Here is a 21,955-nt window from a genome sequence, read left to right as displayed (position 1 = left end):
TAACATTTTCACTCGCCCGCCCATATTAAAATTTTTTTAACCCACACCGTCAACCTAAAATTTCAATAAGTTCATCTTTCAATTTTTTCAAGCATCTATTAAAACAAAATCCTTTATTTAGCGCTATATCCAGGTGCGTAGCCAGGCAAAATGCAAACATTTTTTTTGAAAATAAAGGCGCGTTGCCAGTAGGGAGAGGGGAACTCCCCTCCCCAGATTCACCTAACTTAGCGATGTCTGATTCTTGTTCTCAGCCCTAAGAAATTGCTTAAGTATAATTCTTTTTAATTTATATTAACAACTATGATTGTGTAAATTTTCTAGGGTGTACGAAATATTCCTCCAAAGAAATAAAATTTATTTGTTTAATAGATTTATTTTTGAGCTTCTTGTACTACAAGAAAAAAGAGCAAGCCCAACCAGATGGAGTCTACTACATCAAGCGGTTACCTCATTTTTGAATCTAGAAGGGCTTATGTTGAGTGCCTTTGGAGAAATATCGGAATGGTCTGAATCTAACATTTCATCTGAAGCAGTTACTTTTTGGATTCAGTAACAGAACCAGTTCTTTTTTGTAATGGAATGTAAAAATAAGTTATTTAAAAACACAACAATTTTGTGCAATATTTTTCAAAAGAATAGTAGTAATATATCAGAAAATAATGGGTTAGCATTACTTAATATTCATCGAGATTCTTAAGCAGAGAAAAAATTATTCAAAAATTGATGCAATCACAAAGACGATTAAATTTTCACTTATGAACCATATATAACATTTTAAATAAATAAATTTTGTATGATGATTAGTTGCAATAAAAAATTTTAATGTTCCAAAAAAATTAATTTCAATAGTAAAATAATTATTCGCCCTCCCTAAAGAATTAAAACGTTTTTTTCTTAGTCTAGTTCATAAAATATTATGTTTAAATTTCCTGGTTCGGTTAATAATATTTTCTTTATGAAGGAAAAAATAATAATTCAAAATCCCAGGTCGACCGAAAAATATTTTATACAAGTTGCCCTAAATTTCACACAATATGTTTTATTCACAAATATTTAAAATGAAAATTGCCTTTAACAAAGTACTCTGCTTTTTGCAATTTCATAATGTCCCTTATTTAGATCTAGGTAAAAAAAAGAGACTCTAAGTGTTTGAATGGACTAGATGACCAAAGCCTTCAGCACACTTTTGATGGTATTTCTCGATAAGCTAAGATCCTACTTAGTCAATATTAAAATTACAAACAAATTTATAAATATTATGTGTATTGAGAGTCTTCCTTGTCAGCAATTATTTTACCTTAATAAAAAAAAATACCTCTTTTTTTAAACTAAATTTCTCATACATATTTTGGACTTTGCAGGTCTTGATAACTCCTCCATAAACGATTGCAGTTGAATCTTTTCTTAAGAAGAAGAGTTAAAATTGTATAACAAGGTTTAGGAGAAAGAGAAGGAGCAAGGGATCTCTCTTAATTACTCTACTGGGACAAAGAATTCTGGTAAAAATAACTTGGGAAAAAGTGATCGGAATATTATATATGTAGTATTTAAATATTGAACTTGCTGGAATTCCGAATCTATCAATTTTTAATTATTTACTGAAAGTAATTTTTAATTCTGATTTAACAGGAAATATATTTCAGTAGATATAAAGTTATCCTATATATTTTTGACCATTTTTTCCTCGAACATTTGTGTATATTTTGATGAAACTTTCACTCTATGACAATTTCTCAATAAATAATTAAGAATAATAATTCTTTTAAAACTAATCCATTATTTTGGGTTAATTTTTTTTATTTCCAAAATATAATATACAATTCTTTATTTGCTTAAAGCCATATGAAATTTAATTTTAAAGAAATCCAACAGGTATCAGGTAATTGGGCTTTCTTTTAGGGATGTGATCCCAAGTTAGTATTTAGAAATTTAAGAATGTTTGGTTAGCCCGTTTGCCACCAGAGATCACCCAGGGATCTATTTATGGATTATCAATCGAACCCGGGGTAATATAGACTAGGGACGGGTTTATAGCCCTTTCAGAAAATCGGTTCTGTGATAAAGATGTAGTTATCGAAATTTTCGATAAATAGAGTTGAAATTCGGGTAATCTTTTGTTAAAATTTACCAATAAATTTTGTATAAATAATTTTAATTTGGAACACTCATATATAGCCCGGGAATGATAATTATCTGGATTAAAAAATTTTTTTTAATTAAAATTAATAATAATTATTAAAAGCATAAGATGAAAATCATCATTTATAATATATTACCTGATTTTTTAAATAAAATTATAAAGGTTATATTAAATATTTAAAAATAGAATATGCATTTATAATATTGTGCTGACACATCCAATAAAAATACTTTATTATAATTGATTCATCATATCTAATTATTCATATTTTTTTAAATTTTTTTTACAAATAATTATTCTTGATATTAATTTTTTTTTCTTAAACATTTTTCAAAATATTCTCCAGATGAAGGAATTATTTTTTTCAAGTAAAATATTGTCATAAATTATTGTAAGATAAATTTTAAAAACATCTTGAAAAAAGTAGCATGCATGTAAGAAAGTATGCCAACCATTTATAATTCATCTTCATAAAACTAGAGATAATTTGACTAATAAAAAAAGTAGTTAAGATGGGATGGATTCTTTCAAAATAAATTTTTCAGTATAAAAATATCGAAAACCAATTTATAAAAGTCATTTTTATGTTTATATTTCTTTAAGGTGTCTTTTTGGTGGCGTTTTGGGGAACCTCATTTATCCAAACACAGCTCGTAAATCCTACTGTTGAGTCCAAAGAAGTTACCGATGCTAATTGGAAGATAGCCATCGATTTATACAAGTTTAAATATCTTTTCTTTTTACGTTAGAAAATGTACATTAACATAACAGTCAAATCGGCGCAATCAGTCAAAACGCATAATATCTTATAAAATTTATCTGAAATCTATAGGGTAGACATTTTAACACTTGATGGAATACATTTCCTAATAGCTTATTTACATTTACAAAACGCGTTAAAATAAATGATTTAAAGTTGTTAAATAGCGTTTTATTTGTTTAAAGACTTTTTATATTTTAATAATCCGCTTTTTTACAAAATTCTCCTTCAATTTTAATGATGATCATGCATCATTAGCTTCCCCCCTCCCCCCATGGCGAAGGAAGGCACTGGAATAAGTAAGAAACATTAATCATTATAAAATATTATACAAGTTTCTTAAAAAGGGGTGGGGGGAGGGTGGAGAAAATTTTTAGATACCACTACCCCAAATAAATTTTATCGGCCGGAGAACGTTAGACTATTATTTTTGACTGGTTTACATTTTTTTAAGGATAATTACGGTTTACATCTTTTTTTTCTGAAAATTTTTAATTAAAGAAATTATTGTTTATAATGAGATCTTATTTATTTTTTAGAAGAGAGAGTCTTGGTGGCTATGCCTATGATTTGGTTTAATGGCTGAAATTTTAAAAATAATAAATAAACTTTAAAAAATTTTAAAATATATATGAAAAAATTAATATTAAACAATAATATCTATTATTCGAATAGTGTAATTAAATGAATATATTCAAATAATAAGTGTTTTATATCTCATTGTGACCAAATATACAAATAAAAGTTACTAAAAATATTTTATATAAAAAGAATTAAAATTAAACTAATTTAAATAAGTTATACAATCATATTTTATTTACAAAGTATATAGCCAAATTATAAAAAAAAGAAAAATTATATATAAAAATTTGATCATTAAAAACTAAAAATGTCTATGAATTTCTTAATAATTTGATCCCGAATATATCCATCCAAATTGAATAATTTAATAAATTTACATAAACTACAAAATATAAATGATAATAATCAAAATAAACATGAAAATTCTCTAAGTATATTAAACTATCACAACAGTAAGAATATATAAAAATCAGTGACCTGCAGGCCCAGCCGGGGTTTTTTTAAAAAATACCGAGGGAGATCCAGGCCTAAAAATTTTCTTAAAAAAATATCGGGATAGGATCGAATAGTTTAAATTGCTATTATCATCTCTAAAAATTAAAATAAAATTTTAAAATATTTTTAAAAAAATTCAAAAAAATCCGGGCATAGAAGTGCAAATGATATCTCTGCAGGTCTCTTCTAAAAGTATTTAAATCGAAAATAATAAAATATTATCCGATTCCGATTCGAATATTTGTTAGGAGCACACTATGTTCTTTTATATTGTAATTATTAAATACACGAGAATCGTCTCGCAATTCAATATTTTATCAAAAAAAAACTTTAAGTATTTCATATTCATAAATGGTCTCACAATATCTTACAAAATCCTAATTGCATTGCACATAATAATATTTTCAAATTAAAAAAACGAATGTTGACAAATTCGAACAAATCTGATTTTGTAGGAAATTAGCCGAAACTTTTAAAGAAAAGAGTATTTTCTTCTCCCCTCAATGCGTTACAACTTCACTCATGCTTCTCCACGCTGGAGCTAGAGGAGAGACAGCGACACAAATATTCGCGGCCCTAGGGTTTCCTAACGAGATTAACCACAAGCATCATGATGCGCAGGATATGTTATTCAAAAATATTTCCAACGATTCTAGAAATATGTTTTCTTTGGTTAAAGCTTTGTTCTTACAAGAAGGCTTAAAAGTGGAACCAGAATTTCAAAATATAGCCACCCAATATTATCAAGCGAAAATTGAAATGATGGATTTCAGTAAAGACCCTAAGGAATCAAGAGAGATGGCCAATAAATGGATTGCTACTCAAACGAAAAGCCAAATAATGAATTTGATCTTTAAGGATGTCACTATATACACAAAATTTATATTGGCTTCGGCTATGGAATTTCAGGTTTAAAATTTTTTGCAGTTTATGCCAACTCTTTTATAAGAGGTTTGATATAATAATGTTGATAACTCCTATTTATTTTTTAAAATTAAAATGACAAAATGAATTTCTATATTCCATTTACATAATTAGGCAAAATGGAATCGTTTGATCTCTCCAAAATATACTACTTTAAAAGTATTCAATGGTATAAGTGGGCCAACCAAACCCATTCCAATGATGACATTCAGTGGAAATATGTTTTATTTTGTTGATCCTCTCAGCAAAGCACAAGTTATAGAGGTGCCTTATCTGGGAGATAATGTTGGAGCTTATGTAATCTTACCAAGCGCTGGATCGAGCATTATGGATTTGGAGAACAGATTGGCCGCAATGGGAACCAGAGCTATGCTTACTAACTTAAGCCCCATGAACAACGTCAAAGTTATCTTACCAAAATTAGCGTTTAACTTGACTTATGATTTGGCACCCCAATTAAAGGACATGGGAATGACATACATGTTCGACAAAAGTAAATTGTTTAATTAAAAATTCTTAGTTTATTTTAAATCATATAAACTTAACTAAAAAAACACAGATAAGGCCAACTTTTCGGGAATGGTATCGGGGCCTTGGTTACCTTTAGACAACTTTTACCATCAATCAAGAACGAATTTCCAAGATGAAGGATATTTATTGGGTCCAGATATTATGGTGCCTCAGGGACCATTAAATATCCCCCCACAGATTTTCGAGGCTAACAGACCATTTTTATTTTGCGTTATTTCTAAAATGACCCAAGTTCCTCTATTTATTGGACGATATATGGGAGAATAGAATTTATTCTAATATTTAGAACTATATTTTATTTTTAATAAAAAAAATTATATAATGTTAATTAGATTATTCATATTAGTATAATAAATATTAACCTTAACCATTTTACACATTATTGGTAATAACAAAAAAATTATTGGATAATAAGATATGAGTATTTGTAGGTTTAAGAAGGATCCCAATTTTAAACTACTATATACCAGTCATTAATTTATTTTTTGTTAAATTTAAAAAATATCTACTCAATATTTAGTAACAAAAAGACTTTAACATAAATAATAAATGAAACTGTTGAAGAGTCCAAAAAGCCTGAGGACACAATTTTAAAAATGGTCAATGTCTAGTCTTCAGTTCATACCTTTAAAAAATTGTAAATGCTTAATATTTTATAAATCAAATAAGATATAATTTTCAAAATTTCTCTGTACAGAAACGTTTAACTTAACTTCAAAATTTCACTGTACAGAAACGTTTAACTTAACAGTATATTTTTTTTTACCCCTTTTTTTTTTGAATATATTGGTTTTATTTTTCTTTAAAACAATAAATATATAAAAAAAATATAATTGATTAATAATAATGAATTTCCACTTTTTTTTTAGTTTATATAAGATTATTTTTTTTATAAATATTAAATTATTATTTATTTTTTTTTTTACATAATAAATATTAAAAATATTTATATAATGACGTTCAAGATGACTGCGCGAAACAAAAAAAAATATTAAAAATAAAATTTCAAACAAAAATAAATATTTCATGACTCATACAAAAAAATAATAAAACTATTTATAACAATAATAAATGTCTTATTTTAATTATATTCCTGCCAAAATAAAATGTCATATTAATGACCACCATTCCTTATCATCTTGACCTTTAACATAGTTCGCTCTGCTATTAATAATACCACCCTATAAAATGATTCACCTCTTTTCAAAATACAAATTTGGTTCTTCAAAATTATTGATATATAAAATCTATTTGTCATTTCTATTGATAATCTTTTAATCTGACAGATGATGGGTTAAGAAGCAACTGCTTTTCATAGTTGCAACTAATTAGCTGTCAAAATATTAATCATCTATAAAGAAACAATTAGAAAAATTTTGTCTTAAAAATTAAATATATGCATTATAATAATTTTCTGTTTAAAATTAGATGCAATAAAAATATTTGATATTTTCATATGAATTATTTTAAAAAACGAATTATAGGATTCATATTAGTTTTAGAATAGACCTAGCAGTATGAATGGCTGGGAAACATGCAAAAAATAAGAGAAAGGTGAATTTTATAAAAGAAACAATATTATAAAAGTGAATTTATTTTAAAAAAAAACAGCAAAAATAAGAAAACCAGGAGTGCATTGCAAAATATGCAAAGTCACCCTGCTAATTTTATCTTTAGCCTCTCCAAAATTTGAGGGAGTGAGCCCACTATCATAAAATTCAATGCGTTATTTGAATCCCTTTTCTCATTATTGTTTTAAGAATTAAAATTTTTATTCACATAAAAGATAGAGAAGCTAAGTTTTATTTTAATGGGCACTTGTGCTTTATTTAAAGTATAGTGAGTTCTAGCACCAAGTAGTAGTGATAAACAGCTGCATTATTAGCTGGTTTTGAGCCAATTCTAAAAATTATAAACAAAATTTTAAACATAAACTATTATCTTACCCTCAATTGAGATTTAAACTTAAAGGATATTTCAATCTTGAAAAAAAACTTTTTTTGTTAGGATTTAGCTGATTTATTAACATTTTCAGGCAAAAAACAGTCCAGTTTTTAACAAAATCTTAGAATCAGGGACCCGAACCATTATTTATAATGGTTCAGTATGTAAAAAATTATAATGGTTATGGTTCTTAAGAAATTTATAAAGGTTCAGTTCAGCTAATTATAAAGGTTCATTACGTTTATAAATTTTTTTTTTTATTAAACCAACACCATCTCCTAATTTATTTTTATTATAAGCATCTATGAATTATATAAAAAAAAATATATAAGATTCAAAATAACTCATTTTTAAATATATTATTTGAAAGTATAAGTAATATATTTTCTAATATGAATGGATTCCTTTTTGTTCATTGTGACGATAACACAAATTTTAGCCCTGAAAAAGCCCTTCTACAGAAACTTGTGTTGCAGGAAGCGCCAGTACTATAAGAGCAAGTTTATATAATTCTGGATATTCAAATTATTTCCATTCCTAAAATATAAAAACTAAACCGCTTTTTATAAAAGTTCTTTTTACTCCTTCAAAAAATAATTATATCGGTTCAGATATTTATGATTCACTCCGGGTCTCTGGTTTTAATAGAAATTTTCAAATAGGTAAGATATTGTAATTTACTATAAAAGAAATAATAGAGATATTTTTTATCAGGTTCTTCAGTGGCCCTTTGCCAATTAACCATTTTTATTGGTAACAAATATATAAAAAGTAAATCATTAGGAACAAATTACAATAAAATATTATGAAGGCAGCATTTAAATGAAAGAAAATTCATTGAGGCAAATATTCCAAAATGTACCCCTACCTAAGACAACAATATTTAACCACCCATCATGCCTTAACAACCCCATGATACTAATTTAAAAAATCTTATGAGCCACCATTTATTACCTCAAAACAATTCTAAATTAAAACTCTTTCAAGCCTCATGACTATTTAGGCTACTATTAACAAATAATCATTAGTTGGTGATAATCAAGTTGTTACTTATTGTATTCTATATTAGCCACACAAGCATCTATAACTTCAAAATGTACTAAAATCTTGTGTGAATGAATAATCACCCTCACAATGATTTTAAATACACCATTGAAGAAAACCAATAAGTAAAAAAATGTCATTTATATGCCCATTATTAAAATTAGTCAATTCTTTGAAATTATAAATCCCCAAAAGAGAAAAATAGAAAGCAAAACAAGTCAATAGAAGATATTTAGGTTCCTTTTTTTAATTATGAAGTTTAAAAACATTTAAAAAAATAATTACAGCTAATCTAAAATGCTTGATTAGTATTGTCAAACAGCTTGTTTTCATCAAATAATATTAATGTATTTAAATTTTGTAATAGATTATGATACCTTTGTCATATGAGCAAAATCTAAAAGTTCATATATTTTTTGGCTCAAATATTGTGGTAACAATAGATATTTCTATAGGATGAAATATTAAACATAGCGAGATAAGATAAATATTAAAGTGAGATATAATAATTTTAATATCAGATGAACCCCTCCCCCAAATTATATTGGAATAGAATAGTTATGTTGTCTAAATTTTTGCAATACTATTCAGCCCATAAGATGATATTTATTATAAACAAGGTTATATGTAAATACAATAATATAAAGAACCTTTCAATTTATTGTAATAACATAAAATTTTATTATATTTCAAGTGTAACATAAATAACATGTTTATGCTTTATATCCGCGACTCTTCCTTTTACCTCTAGCCTTTTCAAATTTCCTTCCCTTTGATCTGACATATGGTTTGGTATGGCTATGTGGAACCCCAGGTGCAGGTCCAAAATGTCTATAGACTTCTCTGGCTTTTCTAGGCCCTATTAAATACATAAATAATAACATTAAAATGTTTAAGTTACCTTGCAAGAGCATAGTATTTTTCCCTGTTGGAGCTTTCAGAGGTAGTTGATCCAAAGTAAAGAGTTGACCTCCTGCTTTTAAAATTCTTTGCCTAGCAGTTTTAGTGCAGGCCAAAGAACATATCTAAAGGTTATTATAAATTTAATATATAATAACAGAATTATACTTTTAAATTGGGAACTTTGTAAAGTCTCTTATCATCTGTTATTTTTCCTACTATAACAATTAATTTATTTTCTTCTCCTTTTGATTTACGTACCTATAAAAACTGTATAAATTCATAAATATAATATAAGTAACTATTCTAGCAAGTGAGATAGGTGCACGGTTAGTCCTACTCATTATAATGCGCTTTAAGATGATTCTGTTGAATTTCGAATTCGTCTTGGTCGCCAAACATTTATAAAGCTATTTTATAAACAGAATTACAAATAATAAAAGGAAGAAAATACCTTATATAATAAAACTATGTAAGGATTATCCGTCTTTGGAGTCCTTCGCACTGCTTTGCGAAGGTTATTATGTCGCATGTCAATACCCTAAAATAATCATAACTATAAATATAATTTATAAATTGTTACCATCTTTTATGCTAAAATGTTAACGATCAGATGTATTATAATGTCGGATTATAAGCATCCTTAACTCGGTTTGATTTTAACAATAAATTTTGATAAATTTTAATTTAAATTTATTGCACTACTAAAATAAATTCTCAAGATAATCCTTAAAATAACAATTTAAACTTATTTTCAATTGTTTTTTATCTTGCTAAACAATATTTTACCTCAAAATATCTGGCAATTGGAATTAATTTTAATTTAAAAACGGTATTCATCTTTTCAGTAAAAATTTCTAATTCCCTCCACGATAATAAACACTATATGTCCTGACAACATGGCAATTGTTTATTTTAATTTTCTTTTATTTCCGATTGTTTTTTTACATTTTGGATTAATAATTTCTAAAATTTGATTCAGGGGCGTCGCTAGCCTTTACAGTCTCTGCAGGGGCGTCGCTAGCCTTTACAATCTCAGGGGGCTCAATTAAAAAAAATTTATGGTGGGGGGCGAAGCCCCCCATATTCTCTGATTTCCTGGCCTTCGGCCGTGTTTTATATTAATATAGTATACATTATTAAAATTGCTAACTCTTAACAATTATTCTGATTTTCATATTTTGTCATTTATCATATTTTGCATACAGAATAAACTAGCATATAAATAATTAAAACAATAGAAGATATTTCTAAAAATATTATTTTACAATACAAAATCTATTTAATAATGTATAAATATTTTCGATTGCTGATATAAAAAATTTTGTAAGGAATTACAAGTAATAAAAAAGGTTAATTAATTCATACATATTCCTCAATTGATAATGAAAAAACCACGGCTATATAATTCTTAGCAAGTTCCATTGACATGAGGTAATGAAACTAATATAACTTGCTGTTACCATTTTTACGATGTTTTATAGAATTAAGGATACATCTATAGGCCTTACCAAATCAACAATTCTTGAAGAAGTGAATATAAACGACCAATCCAAATCATAAACCTATATGGTGGTTAGAGCTTCCTCTTAGATGATATGATGGAAGCTAGATAAGTAATCGAGAAAATTATTGGGAGATATTAAATTTCTAAAAGATTATATTCCATTTTTAATGATATATAAACGACTACGCAGTTGACCATTATTGCTTATCTAAAATATGCAATCATATGCTCTCAGCAGCTGTAGTAATAATCTTAAATTACATAGCCACACTAATAATAGATGCTATTTAATTTGCAATCATAACCATGATACTCATGATGGTAACCCATATCAGAATTTATTATGTTAGATAAATTGATAAAACAAAAACACAAATCTTTAAAAGATATTATGCAAATATTTTGAAGCCTTGAGTTATTTACACGTCAAAGATGCCATATTAGTAATGAAACATTTTGTAACTGTAAAATAAGAACCATAGAGATATCATGAAAGCAATTAAGATTTTATATATTATTGTCACACCACCTCTAGGTGGTACATTATATTTTAAAATAATAGTAGTTTGTAATAATATAAAAAATATATTCGTTTCAAAAATTTAATTCAAAACTGTTTTTCAAAGAAGAAAAAAATAGCTTTCCTAAAAACACATAAAAAAAGAGAAGAAAATATATTGAATTTATTACATCCATTGTGGAATGAATAATAAGACGTTTAATTTTAATAATATTTTAAATATATAAATGGTGTTAAATAATTGAATCCAAATTGTTACTTATATTTATTATCAAAATCATTTATTATTAAAATTTTAAAATTAATATATTTATAACTGTCAAATACGTCTGTAAAAGTGGCATTTTACCTAATATTTTATAAATAATTATATATTATAGAGGATTATAAACTATATGTCTACTTGCATTTATAAATAAATCTATACTTATTTGGATTTGGACCTTGAAAATAATTTTAGGAAGAGACATGATAATTATTTAAAAATCAATAATATAGTTGATTAATTATTTTGAACTCGACTAAATACATATTAAATTTGTTGATTTTCAATTAATAAATGATTATACTTATTTTTATTTAACTAGAGTTATATATAATTTAAATAATATAAGTCAATTAAGCTTCAACGGTTAATGCTAAATTAATATTTAGTGAGTGATATTGATATATTTTTAACACAGAATTTGATTGCAAGCTGACATAGTGAAAAATAATTTATATGTATTTAATCTAATAATTAATTTAATAAAAATTTAGATAAGTCTTATTAATTTTTAAATAATAAAATTAAATCTATATATTACACAATAGAATTATAAAAGAAATCGTTGAGGAGGCCATTAAAATTTTTAGTTCAAGGGGATATTAAGGAGCCATTAAAAAAAAATTTGCTTGGGGGCATTAAATTTTTCAGGGAACTTGAGCCCCTGCGTGTCTTCCCCCCCCCCCCCCAAAGTGACGCCAATGTTTTGATGAATATTTAAACATATTATTGTAAAAGTAAGAACATCATTTTGTATTTTCTCATTTTATTTTATATCAATAAACACTATATTTGCGACGATTAAGTATAAAGAGACATATTAAATTAAAGGTTAAAGAGATGAAGTTTATTATACTATGCCTATGGAAGACTCGAAGATAATTCTGAAGAAAAAGGAAGAAACATCAACATCTAGTCAATTCCATATTCCAGAATTCTTCAAAAAATTGAATGTTCAAGACTATGTGTTGATTGTAGCATAATAAAAAAAATGATGAAATAATTTTTATAATTTAGAAAGAGGCGGAGAAACTATTATAGATTTTTCGATCAAATTAAAAAGTATTTGTTCACTATGTAATTTTAAAACGCCTGTTGATGAACTTTTAAGAGATATTTTTTAGGAGTAGGGCTGCCCAATTTGGATAAATAGTTTCGGTCAAATTATACCGAATGCAATCTCACTTTTGAAGATACCGTGTGTTTAGCGATCGCGCTGTCTTCCTTGGAAAAGTTGACCTAGGTAATAGTTAACAAAATCATTAACATAAGCAGATGCAAGGTTCTAAAAACATGTATTTTAAGAATAATAGTTATAATAATTATAATAAATTATATAATTATAATAGTTATAATGTCAACAAATTAAATCATAATAATTATATTCCTAATAATTATAAATCTAGTTTTAAATAACTTGATACAAAATAAATTCATATATTTTAGATGTGGAAAGGCACATAGCAAATGATTGTAGAACTCATGCCTTACAGATGATTTTACCACGGTCACTTATCCTGTCATTTCCTATTAAAGCTACTAATGATGTGAAGATAAATGGTTTGCGGTTCACAAGGAAATCGTTACCGGTGTGCGTGCAGTGTGATATATGAAGTTGCCTGGAGACGCATTGACAAACCATCACTATCGCTTGCGTATAAACTTGTGGGGTATAATAATATAAAAGAGACCTGATAAAATAACAAATAACCCTTTAATACTGCGGGTTACCTCGCTAATAAATCACGACTCTGAGATAATTCATAGACTGGTAATTAAAACAAATTTGCCGACGCTCTGTCCAGTTTGGAAGTAAAAAAATTCGAAGATGAAACCAGAGAATTAAAAATTAATTTATTAGAAGATTTATCTTTCACTCGCACTAAAGTGTAAGTGAAACAAGCAATGATATCAATCTGGAAGAGATTATTAAATTAATTTAAAACATTGGTGTATTGATAACAGAAATAAATATTCAGAGATTTTAAAAAAAATTTATTTTATTAAAAATAATATTTGTTCGAAGAAGATTTATTATTTTATAATGATAGGATTATTATTCCTGATAATCTAAAGAAGGAAGTTTTAAATGTTATTTATCAATGGGATAATAAGGATGAAATCATTATGATACTATGTTTTTTGGGCAAATCTTGATCGTGATGTTGAAGATTTCGTTAAATGCTGTAAGAGTTGCCAGGAAAGACGACCGGGAGCCAGATTAGCGCCGTTATACAATTGAAACATTCTACCCGACCTTGGAACGAATACACATTGATTTGACAGGCCCCGTATCTGGAAAGTATTAGTTAATTTGCATAGTTGCCTCAACAAATGTGTTGAAGTGACAATTTCAACAAATTAATTCGGCTAGTGTAGTATATAATCTGCGTTAATATTTCCTTAAATTTGAGCTACCTCACTACATTGTTTTAGATAGCGGTACTCATACTGGATCTGAATTCCAAACGTTTCTTTTTAAAAACAACATAAAACATTTTTGATCAGAACCTTATAGCCTCAAATCAAATGGTCTGGTTAGCGTTATATACAAATGATAAAAACGAGTTTCTCTATTGAAGAAGATGTGAAACTCCGAGTTAAATTTAGCGAATGTTTTAATTACTCATCGAAATATTCAAAATGCAACTATCGGTAAATCCCCTGCCGAAATGGTGTTAGGAAGGCCGCTTAGAACGACGTCAGATCAATGGGAGAGAAAAAGGCTGAAAACGCATTATGGAAACCAAAATATTAAGATAGGGTCGTTGAACCCCGTGAATTTGAAAAGAAGCAAAAGGTTTGGGTAGAAAAAGAAAGGACTGTGGGATGGCATGTGATAGTGGTTCAACGAAAAGTTCAATAATGTATCATGATGAGTCTGAGGGTATTGTAAAAAGCATACCGACCAATTGAGAGATGCTCAGGTGCAAGCTAAGGAAATACCCATAACAATAACGAAAGATTTCGAAAATGCAGAACATAATGTAATAAAACTCTTAAAAACGTCTCGAAACCCCCACTACGTTATCATGACGAATTCAATTTTTAGTGGGGAGAATAGTAATGTATTAACTTTAAATAAATTGTATTTTGATATTTTGTTTAAGGATACAATTTATGTATGTTAATTGATTGATTATAGTAAATAAATAAAAGAATAATCATATATGCATAATTGAAATTCTTTTAAAATAGATTTTTTTTAAACCTGTATTTTATTTTATTTATTAAGCTTTACTACATCCCGTGGGTTGTCTATTGAAAAATGCAATACATTCAACATGACATCAGATATAATTATCACAACCATTATAATAAAAAACTAAAGGAATCAACCTCTTCAAGAGATAAGATGAATTACTCTTATCGCTGCCAATTTCTTGAGTTTTAAGGGCTAAATATTTTTTGATATTTTTTTCTTTTTATCACATTCTATTCATAGCTTTCTTATAATTTAGATTTGATAGAATAAAGAGACCCATTTATATTCGGTCATTATTCGTATATGATCATTTCTATAAGAAATGATAAATACCTGTTCATATTAAATATAAAAATAACCTTATGCTTTATAAAAACAATAATCATTTGTACTATTATTATTATTATATTATATTTAAAAAATTTTATCGAGACAAATTCCCAACAATCTTATATTTTACAATTATGAATGTTTTTAATCTTTTTATTCATCAATGTATATTCTTTCCATCGTATTAATTATATGAACGTAATTTTTTTTAAAAATATATATATTGAAAATATATTTATTATTATAGGAATTTCAAGTGCATCATTATATGAATATTACCGAATTAATAGATATATTTGGAGTGAGTGAAGTCAATAAAGGTTTTTTTTTAATGAATACAATTAGTTTTTAAAAACTTTTTACCCTTTTAGTTCCACCCTACAAAATGTCGATACTCAGAGATCCCTATTCAATACACCCAAACTTAAGTTTTTGTGATACCATTATCAGAAAAATATCCTTAGATATTCTAGATGACCCTAAGCCATCTCCTATAAACATATATCTTAAAAGAAGTTTGATATCTACTGAAATAACCTGGGATATAAATCAAGAAATGCGCGAAAAGATGGCATCGAATTTTAATTTGTTCTGCAATTACGAAGGATTTTTGGTGAATGATCACAGATCACCTTGCAGCTTTAGTTATTTAGATCGTTGGGTAATGTTTGATTAAAGATGGAAATTTTTTTTGAATATTATTATATATTACAGTTAGTTTCGATAATGATGTCAAGAAAATTTTAAATATTTAAATAAAATTATATGTTTTATCTTACAACCATTTATTGAGGCCAAAATAATTGCTATGACACTAATTTTATTTTGGCATTCTTGCCCTAACTTCTTCAAAGATCTAGGGAATCGTATTACAGCGAAGACCGAAAATACAAACAAAAGCTTTTACCATAGGCAAAGAATAGCAATGAATATAATTCGATCTAAATGCATCAGTTACATATTCTTCGTTAATAGATAAGAATAACTCTTTAAACTCATTTGTATAAGTGGTTTTTACTATAACAACTATAAAACAATTTAATGAGTTTGTGACTTTTTGCGAACTCTGGATATTAATTATGAAATTAATTTCGTTTTAATAGATTTTTAAAAATATTTTTAAAAGATTGGATTAATAACAATGGGAGGGACACACTATCACGTGTCTACGCTATCAGCAGATATTTCAAAATTGATATATTCAAAAGTAGGAAACGTATCAAAATACAAGCCATGGATGTTAACTTATTTTTGGGCTGTTATTTTTCGAGCAAGTTTCAATAAAGATTTACATGGTCCTAAAATGACTTTAAGTAATTAAAGTTAAATTAAGAAATATATATTTATAAAATCTAAACTATGGACCCTAAGAAAACATATATTTAATAAATTATTTTTGCTCAACATTCCAAAATATCAATTTAAATATTTCGTTTCTTCGTGTTTTTGAAATAAAAGATTTGATTAAAAAAAGTAGTAAAAAAAAATTTTTTTTTTTAATTTAAACTTATAATAAAGGTCCAACGCATTTCCATTTTAAGCGCTCAGATGGGCCTCCGAATCTTAATAAAAGTGCAAACGCGACAAGATTATATCTCATAGAAATCGCTATATTCTTAGATGTTTATTGCATGACTGATTCTTTTATCAACGGAGATTCAACAAAAGGACTTTTTTATGTGTCCGTTATTATGAATATGGTTAACACAATATATCGTCACCCTAGCATGAGTGAATTCTTCAATATTCAATTCAAAATTAAAAAAGTAGGGTTTTTTTTGGATCAACCTTCTCTGCTTAAAACAAGCGGAGAAATCAATAATTACGCCCTTAATTTTTGCCAGTACATAGTAAATAAATTTGGTACGACCTACGATAACAATAATCGTTCTTGGGAAGCGAGTTTGATGATATCTTCGTAATTCTTTTTTACAATCATTATAAATAATTTCGGATATTATTACTCTTTTTGTATTCGCCCAGAAGCTTATTGTTGTAAATTTAATATAGAAACAAAAAAAAATAAGAGATATAATCAAGTAATTATAAAGAATATATGGTTTGTAAATTTACACAACTCATTAGATTAGATTTGTGGTCTAGAAATGCTAGGCGTTCGGCTGATATTACCGGAGGTGCTTTTGGGCCCATATGCCAACTTTCAAAATCATGCGCTGTTGTTGAGGGTTGCCGAAGAACTGGTTATACTGCCTACGGTACTGTTGCACACGAAATGGGACATCTGTTAGTATTATACTAATTTGTGAATTTATTTTGTTTGCAAGCAAATTAATTAGCTAGTTAATTTCCAAACTAGAGATTTTACTAGTTATTTTCGATTTTTAAATATAATTTTACTATTTATTAAGCCAAATAAATAAAATAAATTGCAAATACATTTGGTTAATAGTAAAATTTATATTTGCTTATTATTCAATAAGAAAAATGTTTGATTACCTAAATTAGGTATTGGTTTTAAAGACAGAGGCGTACCTAGAACCAATACCATTTCTAGGTTAGGGGGGGGTGAATCGTGAAAACCCTAAAAATGGCCTAAAATTTTAATTTTGCATACCAAAAATGGCAAAATGGTAAGATTTTAAGACGAATATTTATTTATTATAAATCAGCATATAAAAGGAATAAGATATGAAATATAATTTTATGTAAGAAAATCAGACAAAATTGTTTATTTTACAATAAATTAATGCATATAACTTAAGATAAGTTGCGACAATCTGAATATATTTTATAATAAAAGATAAATATTTATTTTATAATTGGAAAAATATAATAGAAAAATTAATTTTATTAACTAATAAATACAAAAAATATTTTTTTTAATGATTTCATTGCAAGAAATTAAAATTGTTGGTTTAATTTGATAAATTAGGCTAGCAAAACTATTCTTGATTTCATTTGCACAAAATTGTTTATAAATAAATAATTTTTATAATCATTAAAATAAGCAAAATTGTGTATTTATATAATAATAGCATAAAAAATATATTCTTCCAGCAATAGTTTTTAATGAAGAGGCGGATTCCATATTCCCTCTCAAGTTTTGGCACTGTAAAAAAAACTGATGCAGGTTAGGATATGGGATAACATTGATTTAAATATAGATTAATTTTTTTATTTGCATAATTTAAATATAGATTAATTTTTTTATTTGCATAATTTAAATATAGATTAATTTTTTTATTTGCATAATTTAAATGAAATTTTTAAAAATCCATAAATTTTAGAAATAATTATTAGTTTGTGCATTAGTTAAGTAAGTTTGAACCTTACGCGTAGCAAGGGAGAGGGGGGGGGCAATAAGAAGTTAACCTCTCCCCTTTGGAAATCTGCCTGTTCTCTTTAAATATCATTCTAAACTGATAAAAATTATTCCCATACATAGCCCCCACTTTCCTCTCCCCCAAAAATGTATACAATACACTATAAACAAGGATTTAAAAAAATTAGCAAAATTTAACTTTTTAAAATAAAGACTATAATTTTAATTTTTTTTAAAAAAGAATTTTTATAAAAAGTTAAAAAACATTATTATTTTTGTAAAATTCTACCATAGCAAAAGGTCTATACTAAGTGGACCTAAAAACCTTCAAAGAAATTTCTTCTTTTTTTGGGGGGGGGGGACCAGTGTGCCCCCCCCCTAGCAAAATCCTGGTCACGCTTAGCTAATAGTATATAATTATCAAATGCATCAACCAAATTTATAATAAATAAAAATTAAAGTTTACAACTTTCTCACGATGAAGTAGTAAGGTGTGCAAATGGATCATACATTATGAGAGCGCAGGATACTTTGCTCTATTCGACATGGTCACCCTGTAGTCTTAAAACCTTGCGAGAGGTAATGCCTAGGAATATTTGCTTACTTAACAAGGTGTATACTCCTCCATTATTTGATCCTCAAAATACTCCTGGTCAATTAGTTTTAAGTCATCAACAATGTGAATCAGTATTGGGGCCCGGCTCCTATGCGTACAGCAATAATTTGAGTGCTATTTGCCAAGAATTAGTGTGTTATGTTCCGGGAAAGCCGATGATATATTACTATACCGGTGCATTGGAGGGAACATATTGTGGTAATCGTAAGTGGTGCAAGGAGGGTAGTTGCAAATCTTGGCCTAAAGATGTTGTCCTAGAATCCGTGGACGGAGAATACGGCCCCTGGAGAAAAGGTTTGCCAACTCAATGTATGAATCCTTGCATTGAAAATAGTATAGGAATACAAGAATGGAACAGAACTTGTAATAGTCCTTGGCATAAAAATGATGGAAAGCCATGTGAATATGGCCATGTGGATATCATGAGACTTAAGTGCTACGATTTTATAGTAATTAAACTTATTATTTTCATTGATAAAGTTTAAAAAATAAAAAAATGGATATCATAATTTTTTATTTGAGCTAATGTTTTTAAATATTTTTTAATAAAAGTATTTTAATTTCCACTATATTCCATTAATTAATTTTTCTATACCTTAATCAGCCATGCGATAAATTGCAGAAAATAGAAAATAATAATAGCTTTGACAAAATCGATTGTTTGAACAATACAAAGTTAGGAATATTTTTGACCGGCAAAAAAATTCATCAACCAACTAAATGTAGATTCATTTGCGAAGAAATTCGAAACTTTAATATCATCAATAAAAATGATAAGAGTTTTAGCGTAACTAAATCATCAAAAAAAAATCAACCCTTTATAATCAAATATCCTGAAGGGGCGTTTTGTAGCTATGAAAAGGAAACAGGGGAACCCATGTATTGCGTGTCTAATAAATGCCGTTTTACAAAAACATTCGCCGAAATAAAGAGTTTTCAGAATGATTTGAGTTATCACATCAATTATATTGCCACAACTAGTTCTAGGAATAGGGTGGTATTTAATCAAACCTATCCACCTCCTACTCCACCTTTTATGGATCCAAATAGTGGGTTATATGATATCTTGCTCAAAAGTAACCAAACATCCAATGAGTCCGAATTTCCTTTCGATGGAGGAACTTTTCAACCTAATAGATACGAGTTTATTGATGTTCCACTAAATCCTGAGCGAGATTATGATGAGGAAAAAATTCTTAAGAAAGAAAGAAAAAAAATATCTAGGCTTGAAGATAATTTTAATTTGTACAAAATGAGATCAAAAAATGATTATTTCACCAAAATATGGACATCTTGCGCCTTTATATTGGGGTTAGTGCTTATCGCCTCCTTGGTATATATTGTGTACCATTACCAATATGGAATTCTTCACAAAAATAGATCCAACTCAACTCAAAACTTAGCAGATTACGAAACCGAAAATGTTACAAAAGTTATGACGTTTGAAGAGAGCAGTAAGCAAGATACTTACACCGATAATATGGGACACGAATGTGTTTACAATCCAAATACCGAAAAACACAAATTTGATTATAAAACTTATGCAGATCATTACAAATAATGATTATTTTTAATGCATTCATTCAACCTAATAATGTTTTGATATAATAATGCTAAATAAAACTAATTTTTTTTCGTTTTAACTAAATTTCTATTCATTTGAACTATAACCCTAAGGAAAATTATTAATAAATTTTCTCTAGTTATTTTTTTTGTCAATGACGCTAATAAACCCAATAGTAACCTTAAACATGTATAAGGAAGAAGATATAAAAAACAAATATTGTTATTTGATACTACATAAATATTAAAATATAGTATGTAATATTCAATTTTAGTAATATTTTTTTTATTAACTTGAGCAGCCAAAAAAATACATCTAAAATTGTAGACCCTGCTTTTTAAAAGTTTTTAAATTTAATAAAATTTAATCCTTAAAGGTTTATTCCAATATGATCGATCAATATATCCGAAAAGATGTAAGCAATATTTAATTATATATATATTTCAGCAAGGCTAATTTAAAATACTTATTTTTGAAAGAATTTGTTAAGGTTATTTGGAATTAAAATGAAGTTTATTCTATGTGTCATTTAGTAAGTAGTGCTCTTTCTATTATTTACAAGGCATTGCTAAAATTTTATGGCCTCTTCTTCCGATTGCACGCATCTTATGAAATAAAATATATTCTATACAAAAAAATTTGCTAAAAACCCTTAACAACATAAAAAACCAAGCATGCAGAGTGAGTTGGGCAGGTCCATACTTAAAAAAGTCTATATACAGATTCTTTATTTAAAAAAGTGTATATTCGATACAAATATAAGTATCTTATTAAAATGATACGTAATATAAGATACTTGTATCTTAAAATATAACTGAGGTCTATAAATAATATCAATAATAATAATAAAATGCTGTTAGAATAGCTATTAATGGTAGCGCGGCTACTTTTATATAAAAATATAATTAATAACGGATAACTTCTTTAGAGTAGCCATAGCTAAAATTAATTACATATTTAGCTACATTAAAAAATAATAATACAATTAATATTTTATTATGATGTATATAATTAATTTTAAATTATTTAATTTTATAATTTGAATAAATAAAATGGCTATATTATAAAAAATAATATAAAATCCTTTCACTTCTAAATTTTGAAATCGGATTGATGACATCTTTTGGCTCCTGAATTTTTAAAAAAAGTTGGACATGGTTGAAACTAGAAATGAACAATAATAAAAGATAAGCTAATTTGTAGCTAAGAGCTATGCATCTCCTTATCTTCAATCATAACATCAAAAAAGAAAAAAAAATTTTAGACATAATTTTTAAAGTAGATTTATAATTTGCTTATTTAATAATAACTAATTTTCAAAATGTTTTGTATGCGAATACTG

General features: G+C 26.9%; 2 protein-coding genes across 2 annotated transcripts; one reads left to right on the top strand and one right to left on the bottom strand.

The window, feature by feature from the left end:
* The first annotated feature begins 2,726 nt into the window (after positions 1-2,726).
* Positions 2,727-5,702, top strand: LOC135926985 (intracellular coagulation inhibitor 2-like). The gene is made up of 4 exons (XM_065462918.1): positions 2,727-2,864; positions 4,436-4,889; positions 5,019-5,397; positions 5,464-5,702. The coding sequence occupies exons 2-4, from the start codon at positions 4,503-4,505 to the stop codon at positions 5,700-5,702; spliced, it is 1,005 nt and encodes a 334-aa protein (XP_065318990.1). The 5' UTR covers positions 2,727-2,864; positions 4,436-4,502.
* Positions 5,703-9,009: 3,307 nt separating this feature from the next.
* On the bottom strand, positions 9,010-9,981 carry LOC135926001 (large ribosomal subunit protein eL18-like). Its single transcript, XM_065461631.1, has 6 exons — positions 9,907-9,981; positions 9,778-9,864; positions 9,626-9,733; positions 9,492-9,584; positions 9,325-9,448; positions 9,010-9,282 (listed from the first exon to the last, which is right to left on the bottom strand). Exons 1-6 carry the CDS (start codon positions 9,907-9,909, stop codon positions 9,137-9,139), a joined length of 561 nt encoding a protein of 186 aa, XP_065317703.1. The 5' UTR covers positions 9,910-9,981; the 3' UTR covers positions 9,010-9,136.
* Positions 9,982-21,955: the final 11,974 nt, after the last annotated feature.

The sequence above is a fragment of the Gordionus sp. m RMFG-2023 genome, chromosome 3 (genome assembly GCF_954871325.1).
Source record: "Gordionus sp. m RMFG-2023 chromosome 3, tfGorSpeb1-WG-v2, whole genome shotgun sequence".
NCBI lineage: Eukaryota > Metazoa > Nematomorpha > Gordioida > Chordodea > Parachordodidae > Gordionus > Gordionus sp. m RMFG-2023.
Note: the sequence above shows the minus strand (reverse complement) of the source record. Positions and strands in the feature narration are given on the sequence as shown.